Genomic DNA, 27,114 nt, shown 5'->3' on the forward strand with positions numbered 1-27,114 from the left:
ATACAGGAGGTGGTTAGGACGTATGGCAACGTGTGATGATTACTGGGACTGGTCTGGTTGTAGCCAGGGCATGACACAGGCTCACTCTTTGCAGGGCGTCGCAATCGGGCGGGTAATTTACTCTCATAAAGTACGGCAGAATTCTGTCATTTTTCGCCATGAAGGAGAATTCCTTGCTGGCACGATCGACCAAGTCTTTACTCACTCTCATCCCCATCCTGTCACCCAGGAATTGATTATCATCACATATCTCGAAATCTTTGTTATGGAAGCTATCGAGGAACGGGATGATTTATATCGGAAGCTTCACTGCGGATGGTTGTGTTTGCAAACACCCACAGCAAGAACCCTCACTATACCGTTGTCGTGTATCATCTCTCACTTCGTCCGGACAGACCTATCGCTCACTATAACAGGAAACCCGGTTACGCATGTATATCCTGTCCCAAAGGTGAGTGGGATCCGATCTCTTTGTTGATTACAAGTTATGAATCTCAACTAGGCATTCTTTGACAATGATTCAGCAATGCCAACCCCGACCAATTGAGTTCGATATAAGAGGATACAAGGGACATAGAAATGACAAGTTTTCTTTCGTAATATCATTTGGGATGAAAGGATCGATCTGTATCAGCGTAATGAGAACAATAACTATCCTTTAATTTTAATGGTGCCTTTATATCCTTAGCCTCTGCTTTATGCTCCAAGGCCTTCACAAAGGAAATAGACGTCACATATAAGTTAGGGCAGCTAGCTTTCTCTCCAGAAACACCTTTGTCCGTCATGAGCTCGGTAAGTGTCATCTCACTCACCTTGTGATCAGTCCTCTCAAACTGCTGTAGAAAGTCCGCATCCTATCATCTAACTCACAGAACTTGCAAATTTTGGAGCAGCAGGTCGAGGCAAAGCATCGAGAGATTCTTCAGCTTCGTAGCGAGGCCCAGGATCTGCGCCGACAGCAAGAAGCTCCGCCTCGAAATACACTAGAAGTCAAGGTAAATATTGTTTCGTCTTCGATTGATTAACAAAAGTATTCAAAACCTAATCAGATTGGCATGCAACCTGAACACGAGCATGCTCTTGCTCGGTTAGAGAGAGCGACCGCATTGACGCGAAGTTTCCGTACCCAGATACTGGCTTGCTTGGATTGCGATTTGAATGACACAAAATATATAGACGCAATCACGACAAAGGAGGTTCGTACGATGTTTCATTTGCTGACGGGAGGACGTGTTGTAATTTCAACTCCTAGTCGAAGCAATTCTGGGCTTTATTGGAGCAAGTTAAACAGTCGAAAGCAGAGATCGTCATGCCAAAAGCTGTAAGTTGTCATCTTGAATTCTCGAACATCAACAAATGATACAAACTTCATTAGGAACCTTCCCCTGTATACACTGTTCAAGATGCCCCTCCATCGACTTTAACGGCGCTCCTGAAGGAGCAATGCCTAGCCCTTTGTAATATGGCTCAGAAGCTGAAAGGTTCTGGTCATGAAGATCGTCTCTTTCAGGAGTGTACCGAACTATATCACAAAGCATGTACAATCGAGTAAATGTAAACTTTCATTGCTGTAGGAGGGCTGCAAGTAGGAATGAAAAGTACATGTCAACGAATGTAATTCAGACAAAATATGGTATAAAGGTGATATACTAGTAGCATCACTGCCACGAATTCTCCCACAACTGAGATTACCAACCATGTAATCGAAGTGCAGATGAAAGCGCCAGTTAGAATTGTCATGTCTATAGCAGCTTGCAAAATAACGGAATCCTGCACAGAAGTAAGTCTATGAGCATAGAAACATAATATACTAGACATTACCATGCCTTCAGCCTCGGCTCAAACTTGAATTGGGGCATAGCGCTGGACAAGTGTGAACATCAGAACACTGGGAGGTACAAATCCGAGAGCAATCGCATGGGGTTGACTTTGAAACATCGTTGAGACCTTCCAGAGAAGTTTTATCGAGAACAGGAGGTAGCTTAAGGCACCTGCATTGAACAGGATCTTGGGGAGCTGAAGAGTATCTAACTGATGAAAATCGGGTGGGTCATGTAATGTAGTTCAAACCAATTTGAATATTACTCACCGCGAAAGCCGTGAAAGCAACGAAGGGAAGACCATTCAGTCTTGGAATTCCAGGCATAAACTAACGAACGGACTCAAAAGCGAACGTCAACACCAGGAAGGTCAATGACCTACACCGCGATTACTGTTGTTGTCTCTTTTGTCCTGTTTAGCCTGATTGGCGCGAGTGATCTCATTCTGATTTGAGAACGGGATTAACTACCAGAATGAGGACTCGCTCACTCGTTTTGATTCTTGATGGATCGTCTCCGTCGTGTTGTTGTTGTTTCCTGCCGCTTTCTGGAAACCGTGAATGTTTCCTCTAAGATGGCCATCTACATGGAGCACTCACCGGTGTGTTGGTCCGCTTGATTGGGATGGCGTTCTCCTTCAAATAAAATGAGCAACAGGAAGGTTAATCCAAGTACAACTCACCTTCCCAAGTGTTTTGTCGCGTTGAGAATCATCACGTTGGAGGTCGATTAATGCCTGCTGAAGGAATCAGACCTGTAACGAAGCGTATCGGATATGAGGACGGACTGGTTCTGCTTCCTCCACATCCATGCTTTTGTACCGCCGTTCGATCTCAGTAGTAACAGCTTTTAGGAGTGTGTTTTGGGAAGGGTGCTCGTGGATGAGTGCGAAGGACATCCGATCCTCGTGTACGCCATGCGAGATAAGATATTGCGACAGCGCGTGAATTGTTGGATCGTTGTTTTCTTCCAGATCCCTGCGAGCACAGAGGACGCGCAGAGATGTCGTTGAGCTTGGTCCGGTTTGAAACCAGGACGTAGCAAAGGCCATGAGAGAGGTCCGATTTGAAAAACCGATTGCATTAATAACTTGATCATTGGTTCGTACAATCATGTGACACCAAACTTCCTTCCTCTCATCGACATTCCTACGGAGTCAAACTCGGTAGCAGCCAAAAATCGTCGTCGCCACCTGAGATCAGACCTCGAGAGGAATAATTGAGCTCCTCTCCCTTCCCATACGGATACAATACACTGCAATACACCACTCCACACTACAGAGTGCTCTACGACTAACGAACGAATACATGAAGAGTCGGACAAACCCTTCTTCAGTCTTTTCTGTCGCGATGAGCGCAGACACATCGCTCTAGCACTGTAAAAAATTCTCCGGACAATCCGCCCTCGACGTTAGATATGGAGCTTCAGTACTTGCACGCGGACTATGGACTGTAGATGTGACATTGAAAAAGTGGAAATGTGTACGAGAGCGTACAAGCTCCCTAAACTCTGGGAGGCGTAAAGCTTGTCATTGTGTCCTCGTATCTTGTTTTTCACATTTAAAATCCAAATCCACGATTTGTCAATGATATCGCCTTCCCAATAACGCAAGAACGCCCAAGTGAAGTCGATTGATCATACGATCGTTATACACAGCTATTCCAACCTTCAGAAAAAACATCTCGCTTCAGATTTCAGCTTTCATGGACGAGGAAGCCACGCTCTACTCGAGTCATGTCTTTGGATGTCTTCCATTTGAAGAAAACTTGAAATTTCAGGAACAAGACTGTCGTTCAAGTCGTTCACAATGGATCTTAAATGGAACGCGAGAGAAGAAGCTGTCGTGCTCAGGGAATGTCTTTTGCACGGGCCAGAAGCCAAAAGTTGAGGACAAATAATATCACCCCAATTGTCGAGGGTGCAATCTCCTCAGCCATGCCCGATGCCAGCACCACGTTGTTTGTACTACCTCTCCCAGCTCCGATTGTCCGACGACCTTTGGCCTGTCATCGTAGCCCTCGTTTGCTACAAGTCTAGGACAACAAGGAGCGAATATCGTTCTCGTTTACAGGAAGAGCAGTTCCACTAATTCTATATGCCTCTGATCTCATTTCACTTTGCCCGAAATCTGAAATAACACAATGAATCTTGACATCGACAAGAACATTAGAAGCCTTTAGATCTCCATGTAGAACTCCCTGACCATGCAGATATTCCATACCCTTGGAAATCTCATGCATAAACCTCAATAAATCCCATTCTTTCGGGACATTTTCTACTCCCGAACCTGAATTTTTGACATCTGCGTTTCCGGCACTTCTAATGCTATCTTCAAGAGAGCGAGACCCACTAGTGTCAGCCCTCGTTGGACCTCGAATATGAGCTTTCGACGCAAGATGGGGTGGTATTGGAGGAGAAGCGGATGATACATCAGGTGGATTAGCAGCATTCGGTCCAAGACCCAAGCCTAGGCCAATACTCGCTGAATCTAAAGTTGCTGTGGACGTATGCAGGTCAAAACCCTGTATAGCCACCTGCCTCCCTAGTCCACCTGCAGTAAATTCCGTATATCGCGACAAACTTTCCCTCCTCCCAATCACGCCGCCTCATAGACCCCATACGCACTATTACCCGGCAAAATCAGGCCCCACGGAACCTTCGCGTCCCAAAATCCTCTTTGCGTAGTGTGCGGGATCGATCTAGCAGTCGCAAAGCGACGCTAGATGGCGACTGATATTGAGAGCGTGTCGTCATAGATCCGCTCTATCAGCACCTCCCGCGCCTTTTCCTCGCGCGCTCACTTCCTGTCCCGCCTCTTTCTCCAAGACTCCCCCGTGTCTCTGCTTCGTGCAGGATTCGGCCTGTCGGTCCTTAGCTCCCAAATCTCACCTCCAGACTCCTCGCCTCCCAACACCGCTGCCAACGTCGCTCGGCTATCTTGTGGAACGCTCTTCAGATCACAAAATGACCACCCTACGATCCGCTAAACAACTGCGAGCTCTGTACGTTTCGCGAAGAGCACGCGGCGTATCGTTAGCAGATGGGCCAGGATTTTTGTATGCCTTTGTCGAATACGGTCATCACTGGAAAATTGGGATGACCGATAATTACGATCGGCGGAAAGCTGAATGGGATCGTCAGTGCCCATGCGCTGACAGATTTTGGCTGCCACCCTTGCGCGTTCCGAGGAGGAGGCGATCTGGTAATCATCTGAGCTATCTCCTCTGAACGTGCTCATTCCTCTCAAGAATCTCTAGCCCACATTCTATTAGAGTCGAAGTGTTTCCAAAGACCTCGCATTTGGTGCACACAATGTAAGTATTTCTTCCTTACTATGACATTATCTGAATTTCTACAATAAGGTGGTAGGCGTCACATCGAAAAATTCATATTCTTTGGAAAACGGAGACGCGTTTGGCGAAGGAAGATTCGGCCAGTGCTTGTGCACGCTGCATTTTTGTAAAGGTACGTTCATTCTGTATGCTTCTTTGATTTGTTAACTTACAACTCTCTTCAGACTTCGATAGTTCTAAATATTCACTATGTATACTGAAATACTCTACACAGCATAGACAACAGACATGCTTTATGAAATTAAGCCAAAGCCATGACCCGTGGTTCATGAGATACGTATTTCTTATAGATAATCGTCATCCCACTGACTGATTATGTGCATAGCTCTCAAATCGCCCGCATGGTTCAAATATCAAGATATGAACACTGAAGATCTCATGGGCAGCTTCAGATCGTTGGTTCAAGACCTTACTCAATCAAATTCATTGTTGCTCCTGTATATATTGTAGTTGTGCAAATAAAAATTAGAGATAAAACCTTGCTCGATGAGGCACTACGCAGTTTGCGCCCGACATCATCTACGTCACCCGTCCCGACATCCCGACGCCAATGACATCCGGACGTCCTGATATATCGATGTCGGCGACGTCCCGACGTCCCGACGTCCCGACATCGGGTCACCATAAGCTGGGCGAGCTTATTTTGAAAAAGCGCATGCTTTGCGCGAGGCTATTTATATGTGAAAATTCTGAATTATTTCTGGTAGAATATTGGGCCACTATCTATACTAAGCTCTCAATTTTCTCTGTATTTCCTCCAACAGCTTTCAATGGAATAATTTTGGATAAACGGTCCCCGAATAGATTGAAAAATCGGCTCGCATTATGTCAAAATAGGATTGTGAATATTAATGGTAGGTTTTTCATATAAATTGCACTATATTAGTACCATAACATGCAAACAAATTGTGAACAAATATTAACAATTTTCGGGGCTCGGTAATCTGAATAATTTTGTACCAAACCTCACTATAAAATCAACCTTTCGGTCGCCAGAAAATCGGCTAATCCCCGCAGTGTTATATATCGGAATTGATTTTTGCGCTTTGAACTGACTGGTACGAATCATTAGAACCTACTATAGAACCTCATTCACTGTGATTCCTCCACCGAACTTGATTGCGTCGAAGGTGTCGGGCGGTGTCGAGGTGGTCACATAGAGAATGAAATCCTGTCTACGACAAGGCTTCGCGTCTGTGGCGTGTGAAAACAGTTCCGCTTAAATTATAAATCGATAGAACGCTGGACCATCTTCTCTCTTTCTCTTACTCTCATCTTCTTGCTTAGGCGGGCATTGTGCTCGCGCCCACATATACAGCTCAGCTAATATCTTGATAGACTCTTGCGACCCCTTATCCTTCAGTTCCTTATAATCTCCAATTTCTTGAATAACGAAGATGACCTCTCAACGAAAGGGTTTCCAGCCCCACTGTGACTCGGATACGAAGATAATGAACACGAATACGATCAAGATTGCCAACGTATCAAACCATGGTGAGCTTCACTTAGCTGATATCATGCAAAACTCAACCAATAATCTACAGTGAATCGAGCAGAGGTTGTCGCCTTGTTCGGCACGCTCATCGGTAAATTTCATACATCTATCTCGCCTAGTGCTTTTGTTAATCTCGCTGTTAGGCGATGTCCGCAACACCTCTGAATTCAGAGATGCGATCGGTACACATATCGAGATCACGTTCAATACTCATGATGCGGCCAAGTGAGTAGCTATCTTGGAGTACTGCTTCAACGCTGATGGAATGTTCAATGTAGGAAAGCATTGTGCATGTCCGGTTATACCATTGGTGGCTGCTCCCTGTGACTTTCGTTTCCCATAATCTCCATATATGCGCCTAACCTTGGCACTTAGCGTTGTGACGCCTGTCTTCAAAGAAGATGATATTTCGCCCAAGCTTCCTGACAGCCGTCGTAATCTATACGTTCTTGGGATTCCTTTTGACCTCACTAAGTGCGTGTGCATTCATTTCTCGAGGTAGTATGATTAACACTTGTCGTAGGAGCGAGTTTGCGGCCATCTTTTCTCGCTTTGGCAAGGTTGCCCATTCCGTCATCCTAGCCACCGTTGACAACGCTTCGCGCCGTCGAGGATTTGTGGTCATGGCCTCGCACGAAGATGCAAAATGTGCGATGAGGGGCCTTACGCACACGCAAATCAAGTACGTCCTCTTTTCGGTCATGCCTGTCATATCAACCAGTATATTTTAGGGGTCATACGATTGATGTATCATGGTCTATCGTTCAGCGTTCTGAGGGTGTGTCCTTCGATATCTGAATATATATCTTATTCTCAATTTTTTGCAGGCTTTCTTGACGGGGGTGATCGTGCTACGGTCTTTGACTCGTATTCTAACTCTGGCCCAGAAATAACTCAAGAAAATGATGCTGTGTTCCCATCTGCCGACTCTTCCGAAACTGTTGCCTCCTTGCCTCAAGAGAAATCCTTTTCGTTGACGTTCACTCCGACCAATCACCTTCTTGTAACCAACCTTCCCTTTATCTTATTCGCCAATACTTCGGATTTGGAACCATTGCTGTTTCCTTTTGGGCCCATCAAGAAACTTGAAATGATTGCCTTAGTTAGCCCTCAAGAAACTTCTTCTGCTATTGTGGAATACGACGCGCTTGAAAGTGCGACAGATGCGAAGGAATCACTTCAAGGACAGTGCTATGCCCAGTACCGAATCAATGCTGAATACATTGTATTACCCGATGCTTCTCCCATCCCACCCGTTCCGGCCTTTTCTGAGTTTGACGACTTTGAGATCAAGTTCGACCGCACTTTGGCACGGAACAGTTTCTTTTCCAACTCAGCTCCACCGTCTCGCACTCAATCTCGTAACCATTCGAGTGCCTTTCAACACAAACGACCTTTGCAAGATATCAGCAACTCTTCCAACTATCTTCAACATTTCGCGCCACCCTCCGCTCTGTATGCTCCAAAATCAGGACCCTTGCCTCGGTCGAACTCTTCCAACTCCAGGTATGATCATATCTTGCTTTGTTTATAAAGGTGTTTTTGTTTATGACATCTTTATTCGTAGGTGGAACAACGATCCTACTCAATGCTACTCTTCTCGTATCCAATATCCCTATCCGAGCCAAATGCAAACGAATGGATACAAGGCTCAAGATCGTGTTGTGTATACTCCAGTTCACAACTGACCATTAGACAAGCTGCAATCCCTCGTTCTCGTTGACAAGCTCTCTCCTTGGTACCTCATACATCAGTAATTCCACTTTCGTGGCTTTTTCGTTTTTCTGTAGTTTTCTTTGTTCCAGTATAGTTATAGTTTGACTTTCAAGCTTTTCGTCAAACCAGGGATTCGGTCACATGTATGTATTCTTTGACTCTTTTTTATTTTGGCAAGTAGTTTACTCGCAGCACTGTACATTGAAACGTAATCTGATCATAATAGCGTATGTATTGAATTGTTTTTCCGATAATGCATGCGTTTCTGTTGTACGCTTTTATTATTTATCCTGAACAACCATGTCGGAAATTCATATTCGAGAACTTGAAGCAGGCCCATCTGAAAGTCGACTTCGTGTAAAGAAATCACCTCGAATATCAGATATACCCCTCTTGTTCTCGTATACTCCAAGTGACGATGGAACAGATGAGAATTTATTAGTTCTTTTTCACGGATTGGGTGCGCGTTCGAGAATATTTTTCGACTCCTATACTCACCTTGACCCTCCAACCGTAGGTGATACACATATACCTTTTGCCAAACTGGGACGTCAGCTCAAGCTTCCACAGACTGCAACGCTCACGTTGAGAGCACCTGAAAAGTATAATAATCCATATCTCTGCAACTTTCTGTTATTGAGTTGAGTATCTTTTTTTTTCTCGCGACCTTAGGATACCGTTCTTGTATGAAGAAGCTTATCAGTGGTACACATCCTTCGACCAGCTAGGAGAGCTAATCGATCGACCTAATCCAACGTTTACTCTCGAGATCTTATCGAAAGTCTTCAAACATCTCATCGAAGATTGTTCTTGGCCGAGCCATAGGATTCACCTGTTTGGATTCGCACAAGGTGGCTCTGTCGCTCTCGAGTTTGGTATCAAATTCTGGAGACAGCAGCAAGAAAAGGCGAAGGAATCAACTCCAGAGTTTGACATCCCTACGTATTCTCTAGGCTCTATAGTATCGATCTCGGGGCCTCTACTTTCGTATCCTACCCTGTCTTCATCGAGTCCCACGCCCGTCCTTGCTGTTTACAGGCCTCCCCCAGCTGAACCGTCGTTGTCGCCTACAGACCTGGCTGCTCTCAAGAAAGGTTACAGCTCGGTTCGAGAAGCAAAACTCGGTGCTAGGGGACCAGGTATGCCATCGTCAAAGGATGAGTGGGAGCCCATCATGAGGTTTTGGAGTGAAAAATTGAGTAGGAGACAGGTAGACGGTCTGTATGAAGTAATGAGTGGAATTTCCGCCCCCAAATGAACTCAAAAGACAATAGGTGGAACTCGGATGCGACAGAAGTGCTTTTTTGTTGAGGAGGTTATGAAAATGTATGTACATAGCAGAACATTATAGCAGAAGAACGAACTTTGGGTCGACGGACACGTAAAAAACTCGAAAACTTCGTGCAGGGAAGTACAGAGTACTAAGTAGCAGGTATGTTAAAAGCAAGAATGCAGCAAGAAAAAAAAGCAAGTGTGAAAACAACCTGATGATGAAGAAATATTATACATGAAACGGACCTAAGAAAGAAAATGGAGCACTTATGTACATAGAAAGGTAAGTATATCCCGAGTTGACTGCGAAACAGAAGACAGAAAGGTAGGTGGTCAAACATCAAACCAAGAAAATTTTTACTGCATTCTTCCTTTCCTTCATTCCGTTCTTTTGTCATCTCCTAGAAGTCTTCGTGTCCCGAAGTTTTCCATCTTCCGTCTAGTATACCACACTCATTTGGGTATCATCCAGACATCTCTCCACCTAAGTTCCCCTGATAACAACGCCATCCAGTCGAGCATACTCCCCTACGATTGCCGCGTACGTCATGAATGCGTCTGTGTCCGGTTCGGCGACTTTGGCTAGCCCGAGTTGAGCAAGCTGCAAATCATCTTCGTAGGATGTGGTGGAGACGGGGGAGGAACCTGAATGGGGATTGGGCGACGGTGAAGGAAGGGGGAGAGCAGATACAGGAGTGAGGGTGCTTGCACCTGGTACGTTTGCAGAAGCAGTTCCCGAGGAGGGGTTGTTTACATCCTTGACGGAGCCGGGTGTCGTCGCTCCGCTGCCTGGGTTGAGAAGGCTCATGTCGGGAGTCGTGATGTTAGTACCCATCGAGCCCATTGAGCTCATCGAACCGATGGTGCTCATCGTCGCCATACTTGACATAGTTGCGCCGTACATTCCCCTCTGGCTAATCTCGTATTCTTCTTCCTCAAGGACCAGTGAAGGACTTAATCCTGTTCCACGTGGAGGAAAACCTAGCCCGGAGGTTACCGTAGGTGTGCTAGGTGTTGGTGTTGGCGTCGCTCCAGTGGAAATGCCAACCTGGAATTTGTACAGTTAATGATCTATCACTTGTTTTCACTTATTATCGCACCTGGTTAGCAGGTACCCCACCGATGACCTTTACTTGTGGAACTGGAGAATTCGTGGCGGACGTATTGGAAATCGGAGGGTTCACATTGGTCCTTGCCCATACACCTCCAGACATCGTCCATCTTCGAGCGTGTAGGCGACGCATCTCTTCCTCGAATGTGCCAATCAAATTGGAGGAATTCGGTGATGAGACAACCGGAGAGGAACTTATCGAGGAAACGTTGCTTGATCCCCAATTTGGTGATCCTCGTCCACTGTTACTAGCACTTGATGGTCCATTTTGTTCTCGTCCCCACACCCAGCGTCCTAGCATCGCTCCGCCGAGACTGGCACGACTGAAATAACCCTTTGCAGGGGCATTTCGGTGTGCGTTGCCAACAACCTAGATTTAAAAAAATACACGTAAGATCAATACTTTAGGATCCAGGAATTCTGACTGACTTGAGCGCTATCAACTTGACTAGCAGGAACATAGATAGTAGCATTGAACGCGTCGCCAACTAAATTTGCCACACTTGGAAAATTAGTTGCGGCACCGGTACAGATAACGCGGCGCGGAAGGGGTGTAGAAGTATAGGGGTTGAAGGAGAGACCAAGAGAAGCGAAGGGATTCGACAAAGCCGCAGATCCACCTTCACCATTCATGCTCGCCGTTCCCTGCACACCATTAGCGACGATCGACATCCATCTAATCCTGAATGCTAGTACTTGACTCTCGATCAAGCACCTCGGATTTGCTCTGAGGTCTCTGAACTCGCTGACTTTGACTCCGCTTTCGAATCTGTATATTCCCTTGACGTGGGAGTATGGATACGAATCAGCCTGAAGGTGCCAGAATGAAAATAATTTGTCGTCCAAGCCAATGGATCCGCCTGGGGGAACGATAGCTACAAGACGATCAAAAGCGGACCAGGATTTGGTGTACATATCCCTGACCAGAGCGCGGGGGATATCGGCGTTGCGTGAAGTCAGAACGGCAACGTAGCGTCGTTTCTCTGTTGGATCCTGTGCCGGATGTGGGAAAAGAGAGTACGATTGGGAAGGAATGTAGCGTGCAGCAGGAGTGAGAAGCATATCCATCGGACCGAATTGTAGAACTGCGGTTGCGCCGGTGGAAGGGTCACTAGAAGGGACACAAGAAAGATAGGACGCGAGATAATCCGATGTAAATGATGTGACGATTGTCTCCGGGTCAAACCCAAATCGGTCAACAAGATACCGCGAGACATTGCCGACTTTTCTTCCACCGCCGCTGACATCAACTTCGCCCAGCCATCCACGTACACGTCTGCCTTCTTCTCTACTTCCGCCGACAATGTCGAGAACTCCTTCGTCCCAGTACCCTTGTTGACCATTAACGCCATGAACCCAGAGTCCCGTGGCACATGCTTCCGCCTCACTCATAGGAACCCATTTACCACACACCAAGCTGCTCAGGAACGCACTAGCAACCTGTATCCTGCCCGTCCTCGCCCAGACTTCCTGCGGCCAGGCCTCTCGAACCATCAGTAACTGCGCAGCAACTAAACTGGCTTGCGCGCAAGTTCCTACTCTGATCGCCATTGCATTAGGACCTCCAAGTAGAGCTTCGATGGCTAGAGCGTGTGTATGTGCAGATGTATCCTGTGCGGTTGGCGTGTTGGGAAGGGAAAAAGACGGAGATGGAAAATGTGTGTGTAGGGCAAGGTGTGGGTCCAGTGACGAGAGAGAGGGAAGAGGGGTCGATTTCCACCATACCAATGCGTGCTGAGCACTACCGCCAATAGCTTTAATCCGTCCTACATCGTAATTCCGGTGTAATTTTAGCAGAATGGTATCTGGAGGCGGGCCACGTGCGGTCAGTACGGATTGCTATTCCCACGCTCGAAAATTTTGCTTCCGTCTCTGGCGAGATGGAACTCACCCAAAGCTTTAATCCACATTTCCACCGGGGTTGTGTATGCCTCTCCAGGAGTAGTAAAGATACCTCCTGTGGTCCTAATAGAACGAGGAAGTTTTATTAGTTAACGCGAAATAATCATATTAAACTACGGAGACAGAAAGAAAGATAAATTGCAAGCAATGCGGAACTGAGAAAAAAATCGCGACAAAACACGACGCGAAAACGATTTTTCGGCAAGAATCTGTATAAAGAAGGAACACTTCTCGAAAATCAAATTAAACTTACTTGTATTCTGCCAACTCGGTATCAAAATCCACAGATTCTACCCCAACTAGCTCCAGATTTTCATCGATCACACACGCCCGTAGTTGGTCGGTTGCTAACTCTAATCCAAGAAACCACGGCGAATGTGAAGAAAGATGGCCGCCAGGATGAGGAGAGGATAATTTTGTATTCGGGTGCATTTTTTGTAGTGCGGGGGCGTGCTGTTGGACACAGGGAATTGGATGTACGATGATGAATGCGGAGAGGTTACGAGTCGGCTGTAAGATTTGGTTGAGATATTCGTAAGTCGTGCAATTTCTGAATGCCGTATCAAGTCGTAACGTGAGGTATTGCTAGGTTCTCTATGAGATGAAGAAAGATGAACTTGATTATGGCAATTGCCAACAAGTTTCGACGGACACGGAGGTAACGCGCGCGCTAATCATCAGGACCACATGATGATGATAATACTGATTCGGCCTAACGCCGAATTGCCTCGAATTGCCTTCACAAGTTTGAAGAAGCACCCTGAGTCTACCTTCAGAACTACATACATAGTTAGACAAGGATACTAACTTCGAGACAGCAGATGAGGCCACTGCGACCCATGGATCTACTTGAATTATTCTGCATCACACAGATTGAAGACTCCGGTCGGCGCCGGGGGTCCAAACGGAAGCTGGAATCGAGTCAGTGGTCCAAGCATGGAGCATGTAAATCCAAGTCACTTACTTCACGAAAGGATCTCGAAGTTGTCAAACAAATTCGAAAGATCGTGCAAGGACTATTACACAATGCAAAGACATACAAAGTGTGGGGTACCTTCAAGGTTGGGCCGAAACTTGAGATGTGACGCGACGCGTCAATATGTCGATGAGCACAGTCCTTGAGAACAGGGATATTTTGATAGAGGAACGAAGATGAAACCAAAGTGCTGTCGATTAGGGCGTCGTTATGGACATGGCGGTTCAAGAAAAGGGGTAATTGCCTAACAGACCCTAAGACGCTGATCCAGTGCTGCATGCATATAGTGTATGTATGTAGCTCAGAAATCGTGAACACAATTACCCAGATACAAAATGTGTACTATAATATGTAGATTGTAAGGCAAAAAAATGACCATCTTCGATCAAAAGAATCCAATCGTAGACGGATGCATCATACCAGACTAATCGCCAAACCAAACAACGTAGGTATTATCAAGCTCACAGTCTTGCCTCCAAGTCCCATTCCGAATCCAACAATTCCGAAGAGAGGTCCGGCTCCATTAACAGTTGTCTCATTACTAAACGCAACACTGGGAGTGTCCGTTGTCTGATTCGAGCCGTATACATAAGAGGTTATGTTTGCACCTGGAGACTGTGGGTCTGCGCATTTGACAGTGACGGATTGGACAAGGGTATAGAAGTGACCTGAGAGGAAGTTCTCCGGGATTTAGCAGCATATTAAAGAAAAAAATATTGAATCCCTTTGCTTACCTGCAGAGACATAGTCTGGGTCCTGCCAATTAATCATACCGCCCGCCCATTCGACAGTGCCGGGTGCACTTGTGTTAATTCCAGCTGGCCAAAGACTAAGTGGAACAAGACGGCAAAGAAACTTGAATAAAATTCCGCCAACGGATCAGGCACAGATACATACCTGAGCTGGATCCTAGAAGGAGTGTTGGGATATTCATTGACCCCGGTTGTCGGGTTGACAGCGTCCGACTCTTTGATAGTGCGGACGACGTTTCCGTCGACGGAGAAGGCCAATGCGTCAGGCTGCCAGTCAATCTAGATTTCAACAATGTCGGTGAGTAGGAAAGAACAAGGGGGAATATCGACGGAAAAGCACGTACGGTGTACTCATGGTAATTGGAAAATGTGTCCGAGATTCCTGTCTCTGTCTGTCCGTGTGTAGCATTGGCTAGGAATAGTTCAGATCGAATCTGGTTCTGCGAATATGCCCCACGTACGAATGACACCTTGCCAGTAGTAGTTCGTTTGTCCTGTGGTAGTATTGGTTCCAGGGAACTCCCAGTCAATCTCGTCCTTGATATTGCTCATGGTGATGAACGCGGTGACCACACCAGCCCAGCGCCCAGTTTTGACTACAGTCGAAATTCATGACAGAATAGAATCCTCGCAGGAAGACGAGAAAAGGCCACGTACGTTTGGCAGTGATAGTCCCATAGTGCACGAATCGAGTAGACGAAAGACGAGTGCCGCCGTTCGTTTCGGTGAGGATCAATCCAAGTTCGCCTCCGGATGAGTTGGTATTAATGATAGAGCCTTTGTCGACAACCCAATCTACTGGGAGATTAGACGAAGACAATCGAAGGATTCCTGGAAGCGCACCATATTCGGAAGCATTTCCGTCAAAGTAGGAGGCATTGGTGAGAATACGGGAGTTATCCGCAAAGGAGTGCTGTAGACGTCCATTCAATGATGGCACAAGAAAGCAAAGGTCGATCGGCGTACAGTTGCATCCTGACAGAGCGGATTCGGCAAGCAAGAATCGAGTGAATTCGAGTATAACGGGTTACATCCACCAAGGCAGAACTAAAAAAAGGACAGGTTAACAAAAGGCAAGTAAGCGCTCTGGAACAGACTGCGGAATGGCAGTGTGTCCAACGCAATCATTTCCCAAATAAACAACGTACATTGCCTGTGCCACAAAAACCATATTCACCTATAAGACCAATCCCTTAAAACAACTTTCTCTTAGTCTGATAATTAACTCACTGCAGCAAGGTGTCGGTTCAGGACAAAGCGACGTAGCGTTGCTGTCAAAATCCGATACATTGAATCAGCCTTCGAATAAATGCGCGCTCCGGCCTATGAAAACACACCAAACGATGCCTTGAGAGTTCACTGTGAACAATAAGGAGGACGAGAGGGCTACGACCACCAGGGTCGAAAACATTGCGATAAAAGAGTGGAATGTGATCAAGAGAGCGAGGGGATGGTGGGAGTAGGGGAGAAAAAGCCGGATTACATGTGTTCAACTCTGGATTAACTCTGGATTAACTATGTATATTGATATTCGCTCCCCTATGGCCGTAAAATGCGCTCGGCTTTCTCAGATTCTCGGATTTCCAGCAGACGATCACGGCACTACTTGGGACTTGGGGTACGATGAGTGAGGAGTCGGGCGCGGCGTTTAGAATTCGATATCAGCTTTTTCATGCACAATGTTTCCCCAGCTCTGTGAACTTCGTTTTGGGCCCTTGAAAGTATTGCTGACCGCAATGCAAGTGGGGTGGAATAACAACATGCCTATCTCTAGCAATCTCTTCATTATGTCCGTTCCTTGGTTCTTCTACTCAGCAGATTCCAGAGCACCAAACATTTTCAAACAACGAACACCTCATGCATACGCTTTTGCATGACTAATTTGTCTTCAGGTTGTCTTTGAAAGGTGGTATCTGGCAATAGCCTACAAATAGAGAGGTACGCATAGCCTCGTGGACCTTCGTTTTGTACCATACGCATCGGTACCTTCGTATGCTTGGACGGAAAATCCGGTGTTTGTACATGTCTCCTTATTGAAAAGTATCACGTGCGCAACTGTGCGCAATAACTGCAGACGAAGCTCTTCCTTCCGAGTATCTCGAGCTCCCGAAAGCAGGCTTTGGAACAGCATATCAGTGCTTTTCACAGGACGGTTTATCCGAGGGCCCACCGAGTCGAGGAACTTGCGAAGTCTTCAAGGTTTTTGCGTTCAATGCCTTACAACAGCGATGCTTTCATCAATATCGCCACGTCGAAATTACGAAGAATAACAATACATATATCTTCACGTACATTTTATCCATCTGGATTCTGCAATCACAAGCATTATCAGAAGCGTTCTTCGGAAGCATGAACTCTCCTGAGGTCACTTAAGCGGCTACTCTGGGAGCTACAGCTCAAAATCTATTTCGGTATTCTATCCGAGTCTAGGATTGGTGTAGTACGAAAGAAGCATCACTGACAATCGCCAAAGTATAAAGGTTCATTAAACTTTCTCCCTTCCCCCTTCTATCCGTCTTCGTCCCTCCTTGTCGCCCCACACAGTCGATCACTATGGTGCAATTCTCTAGGCCGCTGAAGCTCGTTCTCGCAGTGTCTGCTTGTGTTGTGCCTGCACTAGCAGGTCAGGTCCAGCTTTCGAATCTCCAGCTTCCCCCGAGTGCAGCTGTTACACAAGCCACGGTGAAAGAAATGTTTGTCGACAGCTACAACGCATACAGGTCTGTCTCCGCCTTCAAAGTATCCCCGGTCGTTCACGATGTGCTTCAGAACATACGCTTGGGGCCACGACGATCTGCTTCCTGTCAGCGCCAGCTTTACAGATGGACGGAATGGATGGGGTGCATCAATCGTAGACGGCATGGCCACCATGGTTTGTTAGCATATATGACTTATTATATTTCACCAATTGACTTCTCTGACAAAAAAGTACATCATGGGTCTTGACGTAAGTTCAATGCGTTCAATATGCACTCATCATAGTTCAACAAATTTCTACATAGGACTTCTTCAACGAAGCTTTGAACTTCACTCAATTCATCAATTTCAATGAATCCCAGGTTGTGGAGACCGTCAGGTTCTTGATATTTCACTTTCTGATGAGATGTACATATCATTTATGATGGAATTTTGTAGTATCTTCGAAACCAGCATTCGATACGTCGGTGGCCTACTCAGTGCTTACGAACTGAGTGGTAAGCAACACCAAATTCTTGTAGACAAAGCGAAAGAAGTCGCAGATAAGATGGCGTATGCTTGGCAGACGTTTCCGGTGAGGAAATTAATCAGCACTAATAACTCGATGTGCGATTTCCTGATTTCATCTTCTCGATTTTAAATTGCCCACACAGGGTCAAACAATTCCATTTGGCGAAATATGGTTCAGCGACAACACGGCCGTCGTCGACACCGTGAGTCGTGTGGTCGAAATTGTCTTATGAATTATTCTAACACAAGGCTACAGTCCAATATCGCGGAAGCGGGAACGGTATGTATGAGTTCTTTGGGCCAATGCCTTGATGATCATCTCGTTGTTTGTGCTCTACAGCTCGATATCGAGTGGTCAAGACTATCACTATATACCGGAAATGATACATATACCAAACTGACAGAGGGATCTGTCAGAGCTATTGCTAACTTGGTAAGCAGGCTTCCCTCACAATATTTTTGAGATGAGTCCTTGAGACGTCAAACATTGTTCTCTTTAGGTCACACCCCTCCCAGGTAAATAAACTCTGGCTATTTCCAAACTCCATCACAGGATGGAAATTGACAACTGATCTTGTATCAGGTCTCGCTCCACAAGGGATTGACCCTTCCAGCAACACTTTTGTCGGCGACTATCTGGTGAGTTGAGTTCCGTACACCTCCTTATCACCGACTTCTCATCTCATTTTTCGCAGACGTGGGGAGGAGGGTCTGACAGTTACTTTGAGTATCTGATTAAGTATCCGCGTGTAACAAATACCGACGACAATCTTTTTGCTGACACTTGGTATGGGACATTTGAACAGTGTACCAACATTTGGGCTGATATAGATTGGTCAGGCATGCTGCTGTTGACTCTTCCATTTCGGCAATGGCGAGGAAATCCACCGTTGGAAACTACACTTACATTGCTGATTGGGACGAGGGCGAGCTCATCCATGTAGGCTCACATTTGGAGTGTTTCCATGGTGGAAATTGGATCTTCGGTAAGTAGGCTATGCTTGTGCGGGAATCGTTAAGCAACATTTGACGTAAATCACCTAGGTGGACACCTCCTCAATAACCAGACTATCATTGATTATGGTTTGGAACTGGTTGCTGCATGTTGGAATACATATGCCAGCACTTCGTGAGCTTGAAATTACGGGCTTGCTTTCCATCAATCTGATTACACATTTAGGACTGGAATTGGTCCTGAAGTGTTCTATTTCTTAGCAAATGATCAGTGGAATGGAAATGGCGTTCCATCCAAAGACGAACTAACATTCTATAACGAGCACGGATTCTGGATCACTGGTAAGATTTCCCGTAACTCGAAGTATGTACACCCGGAAGGCTAACATTGGTATGTTCCGCTTCGTCACAGCATCAGACTATATTCTTCGTCCAGAAGTCCTTGAGTCAAACTTTTACGCCTGGCGTTCGACCGGTGACACCAAGTATCTCGACCGCGCTGCAAGCGCTGTGGAAAGCTTGAAGAAATACCTCCCTCAACCCTCAGGAGGATATGCTGGTCTAAACGACGTGGATAATCCCAGCGCCGGTTTCATTGATGACCAGGAATCGTTCTGGTTTGCCGAGGTGCGAGAGAGAGACGTTTCTCTTCCTACCAAATCACTAATGTAGCTCTGTAATCTTTAGGTTTTGAAATACTTGTGAGTGACAAGTATAGTTTCTATATCTCAATTTGATCGTCTGTCTTCCCTTTCTCTAGGTATTTGACTTTTGACGACCCAGAACATATCAGTCTCAATGACTGTTCGTATTGTTCTTTATCTGTCAAAAGTTCCCTGATTGAGACATATTACCCCCACCCTTCGTAGATGTGCTGAACACTGAAGGACAGCCCTTCGAGGCACCTGCTGCCAAAGACGTATACGGAAGTGGCCAACCCGCGATAGTCCTAGGTCAGTTTGTTAGCAAGACGGGCCTACCTTTACCAGCAATCAGCCCGAACAAGTACCTGCCTTCCCCACTGCCAACGCCGACCAGTTCGTGATATTGGGACAAAGGAACGTACTGAATAAGAGCGATGGAGTTTGCGTCACACATATGACATTGTCAGATACAAGCGATTCATAATCGATAAAGCATATCATAGCTTTGCCAATCTGTCGTGTCCTTGTCAGGCTCATTTGCCTCGACAGTAATGCCATTTTCTAACAACTTGATCTGTCGCTTCTCATTCATCCAGGAGAGATAAAGACGCAAGCCCAAGGCTTCAACTATGACCAATGCATAGCAAATCATAATTGAGCGGAAAGCTGTTGAGTAGGTTGGTGCTTCCGATGTCTTGAAGAACTGCGGTCCGGCACTGCAGACGCAAACAAGGTTATTGAGTGAAGAATTTTTTCAGTAATATGAGAACATACATGTTGCCTGTACAATATGCGAGGAAAAGGATAGCAGTCATTGTCATCTTCTTTGTTACACCCTTGTAATTGGTTGTCATCAGAGACATGGATAACGGGAGGGCGCCGGGGCCTATCAGGAAGGTTCATGAGGATAAGTTGATGAGAAACGACCCCTTGACCCCGTACCTGTCGCAAGCAGGTAGTACGCGAACAACTTGACCCCATTGTTAACTTTCGTGGAGTAAATGAGTGCACTGCCCGCCACAGGAGCAAGGACAACAAGGACTATGAGATAGCAGGAAATATTACTATATTTTCCTGCGAACCACCCGCTATGATGAGATGAACGAAATGTGAATATCAGAGGGTCCGGTGCACAACTCACGTACGTTATGAGGATGGTAAAAAATGAGATGAAAGAGGAGGGTATTCCGACAAGGGTCGTCTCAAGGTTAGTAAATCCAAAACCCTAGTCGAGATCAGCAAAACAGCAAAGCGAAGGCAATCTTGAACCTCACCTCACCTCTAGTACAAGATTGCCAAAATTTTGGGTTCCGGAATTAGGTATCTGTATTATATTGGATCGTTGAATACGAGCCAGCTTCATCAAAGGCTCACTTGAGTGCACACAGAAATTCCAAAGAAAGCCCATGTCTTTGGATCAATCAAACACTCAACGACCTGCTCGGATTTCCAAGTACTGGTCGTTCGATTCGTCCTCCCCGTTCCCGCTTGCGAAACCTTGGCGAGAACGTGTTTCTTCCCTTCCTTGTCAAGGAAGCGAGACGACTCTACGCTATCAGGAAGCGTGAACAGCATGATAATCCCCCACAGCCCAGTTGCAACCCCAAAAATCTTGACGAGAAAAGTGTTGGTCTCTATACATAGTCTTGCGTCGGACTGATACGACTCACAATGAATAACCAGCGCCATGTGGCAATGGGGCTCTCAATCTTCCCTATTGCATATGCTAAAACACTAGCGACAAACCCGCCAAATGAATTCCCCGCGAACCATGTTCCAGTCCTGAATGGAATCTCTTCCCGTGTGTACCACGTTGAGGTGATATATACAAACGCCGGGGTCGTCGTGCTCTCAACCATTCCTAACAAGAAGCGTGCTGTGATCAAGCTTCCAAAGTTGGTACAGAGTGCTGTACAGGCCACTATAAGTCCCCAGATTATAGTGTTGATTGATACATATCGTCCAACAGGCAGCCTTTGGATCAAGATAGTCGTAGGATATGTCCACAGCAGGTATCCAAAGTAGAAAATACTAGACACCCAACTATATTGTTGACCAACAAGATGCTTTGTAACGTGTAAATTTGCGCACAAGATAAGAAAAAGCGCACGAACAGTGTCAGCCCTTAATCCAAACACAGCAGCACTCGACAAGATGATTTTGTCGATGAAGTTGAAGTTATAAGTGATGAACATAATGGGCATAAGCCGCCAGTCGGTCTTTCGAAGGACTCGACGAGTTATGGCAGCATCGTTAGAGGCAGTGTAGCTCAAAGAGGGGAGATCGAAAGTCGGCGAACCATTTTCGAGCGCTTCTTCAACATCTTTGCGCACTACTGGCATAACCAACTTGGGCCCTGGCAGTGGGGGAGCGAAGGCAAATCTTCTTCAATTTGGCTATCTTATAGTGAGTGCGAGTGACACTGTTATCATCCAGTAGTGTCGAATTCAGATCACACGATTCCTCACGATTCTCACGAAGAATCCTGGAGAACCAACTTGAAGATTAGAATAATCAATTGTGTTGTTTCTGTTGTTCTTCGCCGTCTGAGCCAAGCTCGTCCACCATGCCACCTGGGGGGATGTTCCCCGGCTGGAAATAGTTGCGAAGCCGGCCCAGCGGTCTTTCTTGACCACCACCCACCACCGACTACCTACAACAATCAATGTGAGCCTACTTTGGGTTCCTGATTTCCGATGAGCAGATCGAAACCCTGGGCGTCAAGATTCGTGGTGCAGAACTCCCCAGAGATACATTGGGGCAATACTTTCAGACTTATTCCCCGAAGCTTGAGATACAAGAGTAAATTATTATTCATACAAGTTCGGTTATTCCTACATTATTGAGACGTCCAAGCCTTGTTCATGAGCATACCCCATTCTCGACAATTGCAATCGACTTTGTTCTCCTTCGTTGAAGATTCCGGTTCTGCACAACCGCCATTGACATTGCTCGAGATCTGGTAGTCGACTTTCTATCCGACTTTTCGTGCTTCGCCCTGCTCATTGCCAAGTTGAACCCTGCCTCCCTCCTCTGGTGGCCGAACACCGGAGCACTACCAATTCTTGAGTGCCGCGAAACGATAGTGGTGGAAGATGGAAGAGAGAAGAACTCTTCGGGTGTTAAGAGAGGCACACTCTTCGTCGAGGGTGCAGTATCATCAAGATGATGATCTGAATTAACGGAGCACATGGAATGAGTATAGTCAGACGAAGTCACTGAGAATCTGCTCCGCGGAAAGTCGGTGACAATATCTACAACCTTGGCTTTCTGAGGCTTCTGAGGCTGCAGCTTGGACTGCTGACCATTGCCCAAGTCCCTTGTTAACCTGAAGTATGACAGAAGCGAATCGCGATGATTGTGGAAAGGTGATATTTGACTTGGAAGCTTCATCCATGCTGGTAAGGCAGGAGATACATGTTGCTCCGAATCGCTATATGTATTCCCTTTCGAGCCAGCCTTGACCGGAAACGCACTTGTCTTTTCTGGGTTATTGTTGACGCGGGGATCTGGGTCGGGGTGCACACCACGAGCGAAAAGTATACAGCGGAGACGCCTCATGTTGATAAGAATACAAGTAATCATTGAGAACGCCACTAAACCAGAAAGTACGCTGCCGACGATGATGGGTGCGCGGTGAGAGATCGCGGAGGCTGTGGTCTCAGAGTCATGAGTGATGAAAGGGTCTGATTCACGGGTATTGGTAGGAGCGAATGCAACTGTTGAGGTAGATAACAAATTACGCGAGTATGGCATGACCGAAATAGTCGAATGAAGGACAACTCCTGGTCCAAGAGGAGGTTCTATGGATGTGCCTCCAGAGGAACTAACGCTCAATGAAGTAGTCGTCGGTGTCGAATCAGGGGAAGAAAAAGGATTGAACGGATCGAAGAAAGTGGTATACGATTCGGTCGAGCCAGTAGCAGTTAGAGCGGGCGGATTGAAGAATGTTGTGAAATCCGGGTAGCTTGAATCGCTCATAGTACTTGGGGCGATGTTTGGAATCATCTCAATAGGAGCCACTGGCGACATCAGACTAATCTCCGGCGAAGGAATGTTGAAGATACTGGCAGTATCCACTGGCCTAGAGTATTCAGCTGGCATAGACAGATATTCTGTAAGCTGCGATGTATCTGGAATGACTTGTTTTGGAGAGTCTTGAAGCAGTACGGGATGGGCGAGAATTGTAGATCTGGTGGCAAGAAACCCGACGAGCAAGGTCAGCGCGCTTGATGAGATAGACATGATGAGTTTGAGGTGGAGCTGCGTAGTGGTGTAAAAAGAGCGTAGAGTGCCGATTGGCGAGATATAGTTCGATAGTGAATGGAAGTAGGGCTAGAAAAGTGTTAGACACAAGACATGTACACTGGAGGACATTTTATGAATGCGTAGGGTCACATGATCGGGCACAGAACTTTTGCCGTAACCCCTGCGGCACCAGTCCCACGCAGTGCCGCACAGTTCCGCGCAGCTCCGCGCAACTTTATGCAGCTCCATGTAATCTGTAAATATGCAATATTGTGTACAAAATCCTACCACATAGTCATATTGCTTCTCAATTTGAGCTCCAGACAATGATATTGTACAATGGAGCTGTATAGGTTCAATGTGATTTTCCTATCCTGAAATTTTATCCAATCCTTAAGTTTGTTCAGAATCACTGGATCACTAATTAAACTATCTATTCTGGTGTATCACTAACCATAATTCAACAATTAAGAGCAAAGATATGATTGAGCAGATATTCTGAAGCTTATCTGCTTCATAATCTTCAGATGTGAGTAATTGTTATTTGTGAGATATTCTATGTAGTAATTGCCAATGGGATTCTTATTGCTCTGATTGTTAGTAGAAGCTGGGTGCGGAAGTTACATGTAGGATCCGCGCAAGTTATATGCAGATCCGTGCAAGTTATATGCAGGTCCGTGCAAGTTAAGTGCAGATCCGCACAAGTTAGGTGCAGATCCGCGCATGTCAGGTGTGGATCCGTGCAAGTCAGGTGCAGGTCCGCACAAATTACATGCAAATCCATGCAGATTGAGGCACAGAACTTTTGCAGTAACAGTTTCTGCAAAGTAACTGCCACACTTCACTGCAGTTCTGTTTACATTTAAATGTTTCTCAGTTGTCTGTGTCTGATTGTTCTAAGCTTACTTTTTGTTCAATTTTTTAATGCTCTCTTCCTGTGTGTCAAGTTCAGATATTAGTCCTTAGTTACATACACAAGTAAGAAACCAAGTCCCCTGATCAATACACATGTAATACCCCCACCATGGAATGAATTTCATGTCTATGACACCTGCATGAAAATGGCATACTATATACTGAATATACTTGATGATATTCTTGGAGGCTCATCCACTCGCCATTGCTCAGCACATGCTTGCATGTATACATTGTAGCTGCATGCTTCTTTATTGTGAATGTATACATATAGTGCAACTGCATGTGTCATTATCCTTACTTTAATTGTTCCTCCATTGTTACACTTATCTCCATAGTTTGTACACTTGCCAGAGATGTTAATTTAATCTGCAAAGTTGATCATGAGACCATCAAGGAACTAGTACTAGTGACCTAGTTCAACACAATTCCAAGAAACTACAAGAGTACTTCTCAACAGTGTTGTAAAGCCCTTCTGAGTAGAGAAATCACAACATGCTTCCACCAGACTAGAAGGCTGGTATACTCTTCAGCATTATATGAGCCAATGAATGTCATGCTACCCTCAGATACCATTGAAATTTCCAACAAAAGATTGAATAATAGGAATGTAGTGCCATTGCAGGTAAAATTTTCCAGTCTATTGTTTGATTCAACAGTCTCAATGAAGAGACCTCTTTGACCTCTCAATATCACACTCTCAAGATCACACAGTCTTGTCAAGGCCTGTAGTCATTGTCCATTATGTTGAACAACTGAGGATTTACCATTTCTTATCATTGATGAACAATTGAAAGGTGATAAGGACTACTTCAACATACATAAACAATCACTGTTCTCCCATTACTGAGACTAGTGAGCAGAATGGCCTGCTCATTAAAGCATGAGATTGCCAGAGTGAAGTAGGTGAGTGCAATGCTTCTAGGGTGTATATAGCTCCTGATATTTACTAGGATTTGGACTCAATGATTTGTTACAATGTAGTTGGTGATCAGTAAACTCTTAAAAAGTATTTATTGAAGTTATACTTTGCCGGGTAAGCGATCCGTGCAAGTTCCGCGCAAGTTACATACAAGTTCTGTGCAGAAGTCCGTGCATAGTTACGGCAAATGCTAATGGCCCCACATGATCATACAGATAGCCTTTTCAGACCAAAATCAGACCGAATATCAGGTACAGCTGGATGCAACAAGCTCGAGGCTGTTGCCTGCTGTTGCGTGGTCTTTGGAGCACTACATTGATTAGTGCAAAAATGAAAGAAATGCAGGATGTTGGGTTCATTTCTGCACCTTAGGACAGTGATTGGGGACAGGTCGACAGTCAAAGCGGCCTTGATAATCGCACTCATTGACGAGATATCCAGGAGTTCAAAAGAGTTACTTTCCAAAACCAGATACAACATACACAACATAAAGCATTTCTAACATCCTCTCTGTCATCAGCTTTAGACCACCCTTCAGCCTAGAAAGGAAGAGAAAAAAACTTGATCAGAGAGTAGATGAACTTAAGCAACTTTATACTTACTTACTCTTCAAGTCTACTGCAGTGGAATGGTGAATTTTACATTTTCTGGGACCCCATACTTGCGAATCCGAATGCCCTCATCATCTGCTGGGAAGGAAATTTTCACTTTGACAGCAGTGGCTTTGGAGTTTGTGGTAATCTCCCCTCTGGACTCGAACATATGGTTCGGACCACTCCAGGTAAATTTGAGACTGACGTCGCCGTCATAACTTGTTCCGGGGGGTAAAAGGCTTGGAATTTGGGGTAAGTGAGACACATCGTAGCATATGGTGATGTCACTGTTTTCACTGATATGATATTTGATATGATCTACGATGTGCTTTTTGTAGTGTCTGATTGTGTCGACTTGCAGTGACTTTTTCTGAGGATACAACACGCTGATCTGAACTGTCCAGGGGATATGGAGATCACCCAAATTGTGGTTTTGATTGGCCGGGCCAGCCAGAGCCTGGTCGGCTCGGGGGACGAGTCCCTACAGAATCATGTAGTTAGAACACACTCATACACATCTGCACAAACATGAATTACTGAGCCAGAAACAGGTAGCGCAACAACATATGCAACAGAAAGGATGACAATGAAGCAAATTTTGAGATACAAGCTCATGCCAGAAAGACGAGACTGCATCGATGTTTCGACGTAAAAAAATGTATGTCGGATCTACAAATGTGAATGCTAGGTCAGAATTGAGAAGAGAATTATAGTGGGGCATGCAAGGTGTACCTGAATACAACGACCAGTGCTGTGTTTGGAAAGTGAGAGGAACTGGGAGAAAAAGAACGAATTTTGGAGGCTTTTTATGGATAACTTCCCATAAGGAACATTTTTTCTGACTGAGCTGAGTTCGCGATTTTGCATTCCCATCAAAAGACCCCTTCAACAAGTCCGGTCGTGTCCCTTAGATATCTGATGATATCCATCTATGTTCTATGAGAACTAAGGCTATACATGCAAGCAATGAAGCAGACTGTAAGTAATGGAGGCTGTTGTGCGACAAAGGTAGAGTGTAGGGCTGTGTAGGGTTGGAGTTGTAAAGGCAGTCAAGTGCTTTGCTCCGCCGTCGGACCGGACAGAGACAACTATAAAAGGAAATTTTGCACGGGCGCTTGAGGGTACACAGTCAGGCGCGGAAACTATCAAATTATCATCTGAGAAAATATGATCTCTGATCGATGTCAAATATGGTAGGATTCTAAAAAGGTCGAGTGGTGTTCTCCTTCCAAAC

General features: G+C 45.6%; 12 protein-coding genes across 12 annotated transcripts; 5 read left to right on the forward strand and 7 right to left on the reverse strand.

The window, feature by feature from the left end:
- Positions 1-783: 783 nt before the first annotated feature.
- C8R40DRAFT_1074413 (uncharacterized protein) lies at positions 784-1,552 on the forward strand (the record flags this gene model as incomplete). Its single annotated transcript, XM_046226705.1, has 5 exons — positions 784-792; positions 843-995; positions 1,050-1,196; positions 1,253-1,321; positions 1,376-1,552. 5 exons carry the CDS (start codon positions 784-786, stop codon positions 1,550-1,552), a joined length of 555 nt encoding a protein of 184 aa, XP_046080015.1.
- Positions 1,553-1,839: 287 nt separating this feature from the next.
- C8R40DRAFT_1074414 (uncharacterized protein) lies at positions 1,840-2,871 on the reverse strand (the record flags this gene model as incomplete). Its single annotated transcript, XM_046226706.1, has 7 exons — positions 1,840-2,031; positions 2,090-2,149; positions 2,203-2,265; positions 2,311-2,367; positions 2,420-2,455; positions 2,503-2,556; positions 2,608-2,871. 7 exons carry the CDS (start codon positions 2,869-2,871, stop codon positions 1,840-1,842), a joined length of 726 nt encoding a protein of 241 aa, XP_046080016.1.
- A 982-nt stretch (positions 2,872-3,853) lies between these two features.
- C8R40DRAFT_1060595 (uncharacterized protein) lies at positions 3,854-4,075 on the reverse strand (the record flags this gene model as incomplete). Its single annotated transcript, XM_046225364.1, has 1 exon — positions 3,854-4,075. A coding segment is annotated over one exon (222 nt), but the record flags the coding sequence as incomplete, so codon positions are not given.
- A 709-nt stretch (positions 4,076-4,784) lies between these two features.
- On the forward strand, positions 4,785-5,623 carry C8R40DRAFT_1074415 (uncharacterized protein; the record flags this gene model as incomplete). Its single annotated transcript, XM_046226707.1, has 4 exons — positions 4,785-4,956; positions 5,069-5,134; positions 5,190-5,285; positions 5,499-5,623. The coding sequence occupies 4 exons, from the start codon at positions 4,785-4,787 to the stop codon at positions 5,621-5,623; spliced, it is 459 nt and encodes a 152-aa protein (XP_046080018.1).
- An 814-nt stretch (positions 5,624-6,437) lies between these two features.
- C8R40DRAFT_1155932 (uncharacterized protein) lies at positions 6,438-8,602 on the forward strand. Its single transcript, XM_046229607.1, has 9 exons — positions 6,438-6,667; positions 6,718-6,759; positions 6,812-6,893; positions 6,947-6,991; positions 7,044-7,142; positions 7,192-7,350; positions 7,400-7,446; positions 7,496-8,174; positions 8,236-8,602. The coding sequence occupies exons 1-9, from the start codon at positions 6,571-6,573 to the stop codon at positions 8,354-8,356; spliced, it is 1,371 nt and encodes a 456-aa protein (XP_046080019.1). The 5' UTR covers positions 6,438-6,570; the 3' UTR covers positions 8,357-8,602.
- Positions 8,603-8,684: 82 nt separating this feature from the next.
- Positions 8,685-9,930, forward strand: C8R40DRAFT_1220178 (uncharacterized protein; the record flags this gene model as incomplete). The annotated part of the gene is made up of 4 exons (XM_046233258.1): positions 8,685-8,730; positions 8,767-8,844; positions 8,902-8,986; positions 9,057-9,930. The coding sequence occupies 4 exons, from the start codon at positions 8,685-8,687 to the stop codon at positions 9,640-9,642; spliced, it is 795 nt and encodes a 264-aa protein (XP_046080020.1). The 3' UTR covers positions 9,643-9,930.
- A 210-nt stretch (positions 9,931-10,140) lies between these two features.
- Positions 10,141-13,101, reverse strand: C8R40DRAFT_1060708 (uncharacterized protein; the record flags this gene model as incomplete). The annotated part of the gene is made up of 6 exons (XM_046225371.1): positions 10,141-10,663; positions 10,818-10,906; positions 10,976-11,137; positions 11,197-12,572; positions 12,659-12,732; positions 12,923-13,101. 6 exons carry the CDS (start codon positions 13,099-13,101, stop codon positions 10,141-10,143), a joined length of 2,403 nt encoding a protein of 800 aa, XP_046080021.1.
- Positions 13,102-13,288: 187 nt separating this feature from the next.
- C8R40DRAFT_795619 (concanavalin A-like lectin/glucanase domain-containing protein) lies at positions 13,289-15,942 on the reverse strand. The gene is made up of 14 exons (XM_046236237.1): positions 15,735-15,942; positions 15,628-15,668; positions 15,546-15,574; positions 15,364-15,444; positions 15,241-15,310; positions 15,055-15,192; positions 14,859-14,993; positions 14,742-14,809; positions 14,543-14,676; positions 14,380-14,474; positions 14,066-14,313; positions 13,634-13,987; positions 13,478-13,580; positions 13,289-13,429 (listed from the first exon to the last, which is right to left on the reverse strand). The coding sequence occupies exons 1-13, from the start codon at positions 15,806-15,808 to the stop codon at positions 13,524-13,526; spliced, it is 1,524 nt and encodes a 507-aa protein (XP_046080022.1). The 5' UTR covers positions 15,809-15,942; the 3' UTR covers positions 13,289-13,429; positions 13,478-13,523.
- A 1,008-nt stretch (positions 15,943-16,950) lies between these two features.
- On the forward strand, positions 16,951-19,603 carry C8R40DRAFT_1060684 (glycoside hydrolase family 47 protein; the record flags this gene model as incomplete). The annotated part of the gene is made up of 18 exons (XM_046225370.1): positions 16,951-17,117; positions 17,167-17,269; positions 17,327-17,344; positions 17,400-17,473; positions 17,533-17,668; positions 17,748-17,807; positions 17,861-17,884; positions 17,945-18,037; positions 18,105-18,120; positions 18,188-18,243; positions 18,300-18,391; positions 18,445-18,590; positions 18,649-18,733; positions 18,785-18,912; positions 18,971-19,185; positions 19,246-19,259; positions 19,319-19,362; positions 19,428-19,603. The coding sequence occupies 18 exons, from the start codon at positions 16,951-16,953 to the stop codon at positions 19,601-19,603; spliced, it is 1,647 nt and encodes a 548-aa protein (XP_046080023.1).
- A 77-nt stretch (positions 19,604-19,680) lies between these two features.
- Positions 19,681-21,544, reverse strand: C8R40DRAFT_1060594 (major facilitator superfamily domain-containing protein; the record flags this gene model as incomplete). The annotated part of the gene is made up of 8 exons (XM_046225363.1): positions 19,681-19,918; positions 19,977-20,088; positions 20,145-20,290; positions 20,348-20,427; positions 20,482-20,526; positions 20,577-20,813; positions 20,873-21,268; positions 21,317-21,544. 8 exons carry the CDS (start codon positions 21,542-21,544, stop codon positions 19,681-19,683), a joined length of 1,482 nt encoding a protein of 493 aa, XP_046080024.1.
- A 172-nt stretch (positions 21,545-21,716) lies between these two features.
- Positions 21,717-23,447, reverse strand: C8R40DRAFT_1177228 (uncharacterized protein; the record flags this gene model as incomplete). The annotated part of the gene is made up of 3 exons (XM_046232643.1): positions 21,717-21,851; positions 21,880-21,990; positions 22,077-23,447. The coding sequence occupies 3 exons, from the start codon at positions 23,445-23,447 to the stop codon at positions 21,717-21,719; spliced, it is 1,617 nt and encodes a 538-aa protein (XP_046080025.1).
- A 2,087-nt stretch (positions 23,448-25,534) lies between these two features.
- On the reverse strand, positions 25,535-26,516 carry C8R40DRAFT_1074420 (uncharacterized protein; the record flags this gene model as incomplete). The annotated part of the gene is made up of 4 exons (XM_046226708.1): positions 25,535-25,597; positions 25,770-25,826; positions 25,930-26,361; positions 26,418-26,516. The coding sequence occupies 4 exons, from the start codon at positions 26,514-26,516 to the stop codon at positions 25,535-25,537; spliced, it is 651 nt and encodes a 216-aa protein (XP_046080026.1).
- Positions 26,517-27,114: the final 598 nt, after the last annotated feature.

Source organism: Lentinula edodes (genome assembly GCF_021015755.1).
Source record: "Lentinula edodes strain Le(Bin) 0899 ss11 chromosome Unknown C8R40scaffold_61, whole genome shotgun sequence".
Lineage (NCBI taxonomy): Eukaryota > Fungi > Basidiomycota > Agaricomycetes > Agaricales > Omphalotaceae > Lentinula > Lentinula edodes.

Excerpts from the sequence above, each read along its gene's own strand:
- C8R40DRAFT_1155932 (XM_046229607.1), top strand. The coding sequence starts at position 6,571 with ATGACCTCTCAACGAAAGGGTTTCCAGCCCCACTGTGACTCGGATACG. Across the intron at positions 6,668-6,717 it reads TGCCAACGTATCAAACCATG|TGAATCGAGCAGAGGTTGTC; the intron begins GTGAGCTTCACT and ends AATAATCTACAG. Across the intron at positions 6,894-6,946 it reads AATACTCATGATGCGGCCAA|GAAAGCATTGTGCATGTCCG; the intron begins GTGAGTAGCTAT and ends TGTTCAATGTAG.
- C8R40DRAFT_795619 (XM_046236237.1), bottom strand. The coding sequence starts at position 15,808 with ATGTTTTCGACCCTGGTGGTCGTAGCCCTCTCGTCCTCCTTATTGTTC. Across the intron at positions 15,311-15,363 it reads CGCTCTGTCAGGATGCAACT|CACTCCTTTGCGGATAACTC; the intron begins GTACGCCGATCG and ends GGACGTCTACAG. Across the intron at positions 14,677-14,741 it reads CCAATTACCATGAGTACACC|ATTGACTGGCAGCCTGACGC; the intron begins GTACGTGCTTTT and ends GTTGAAATCTAG.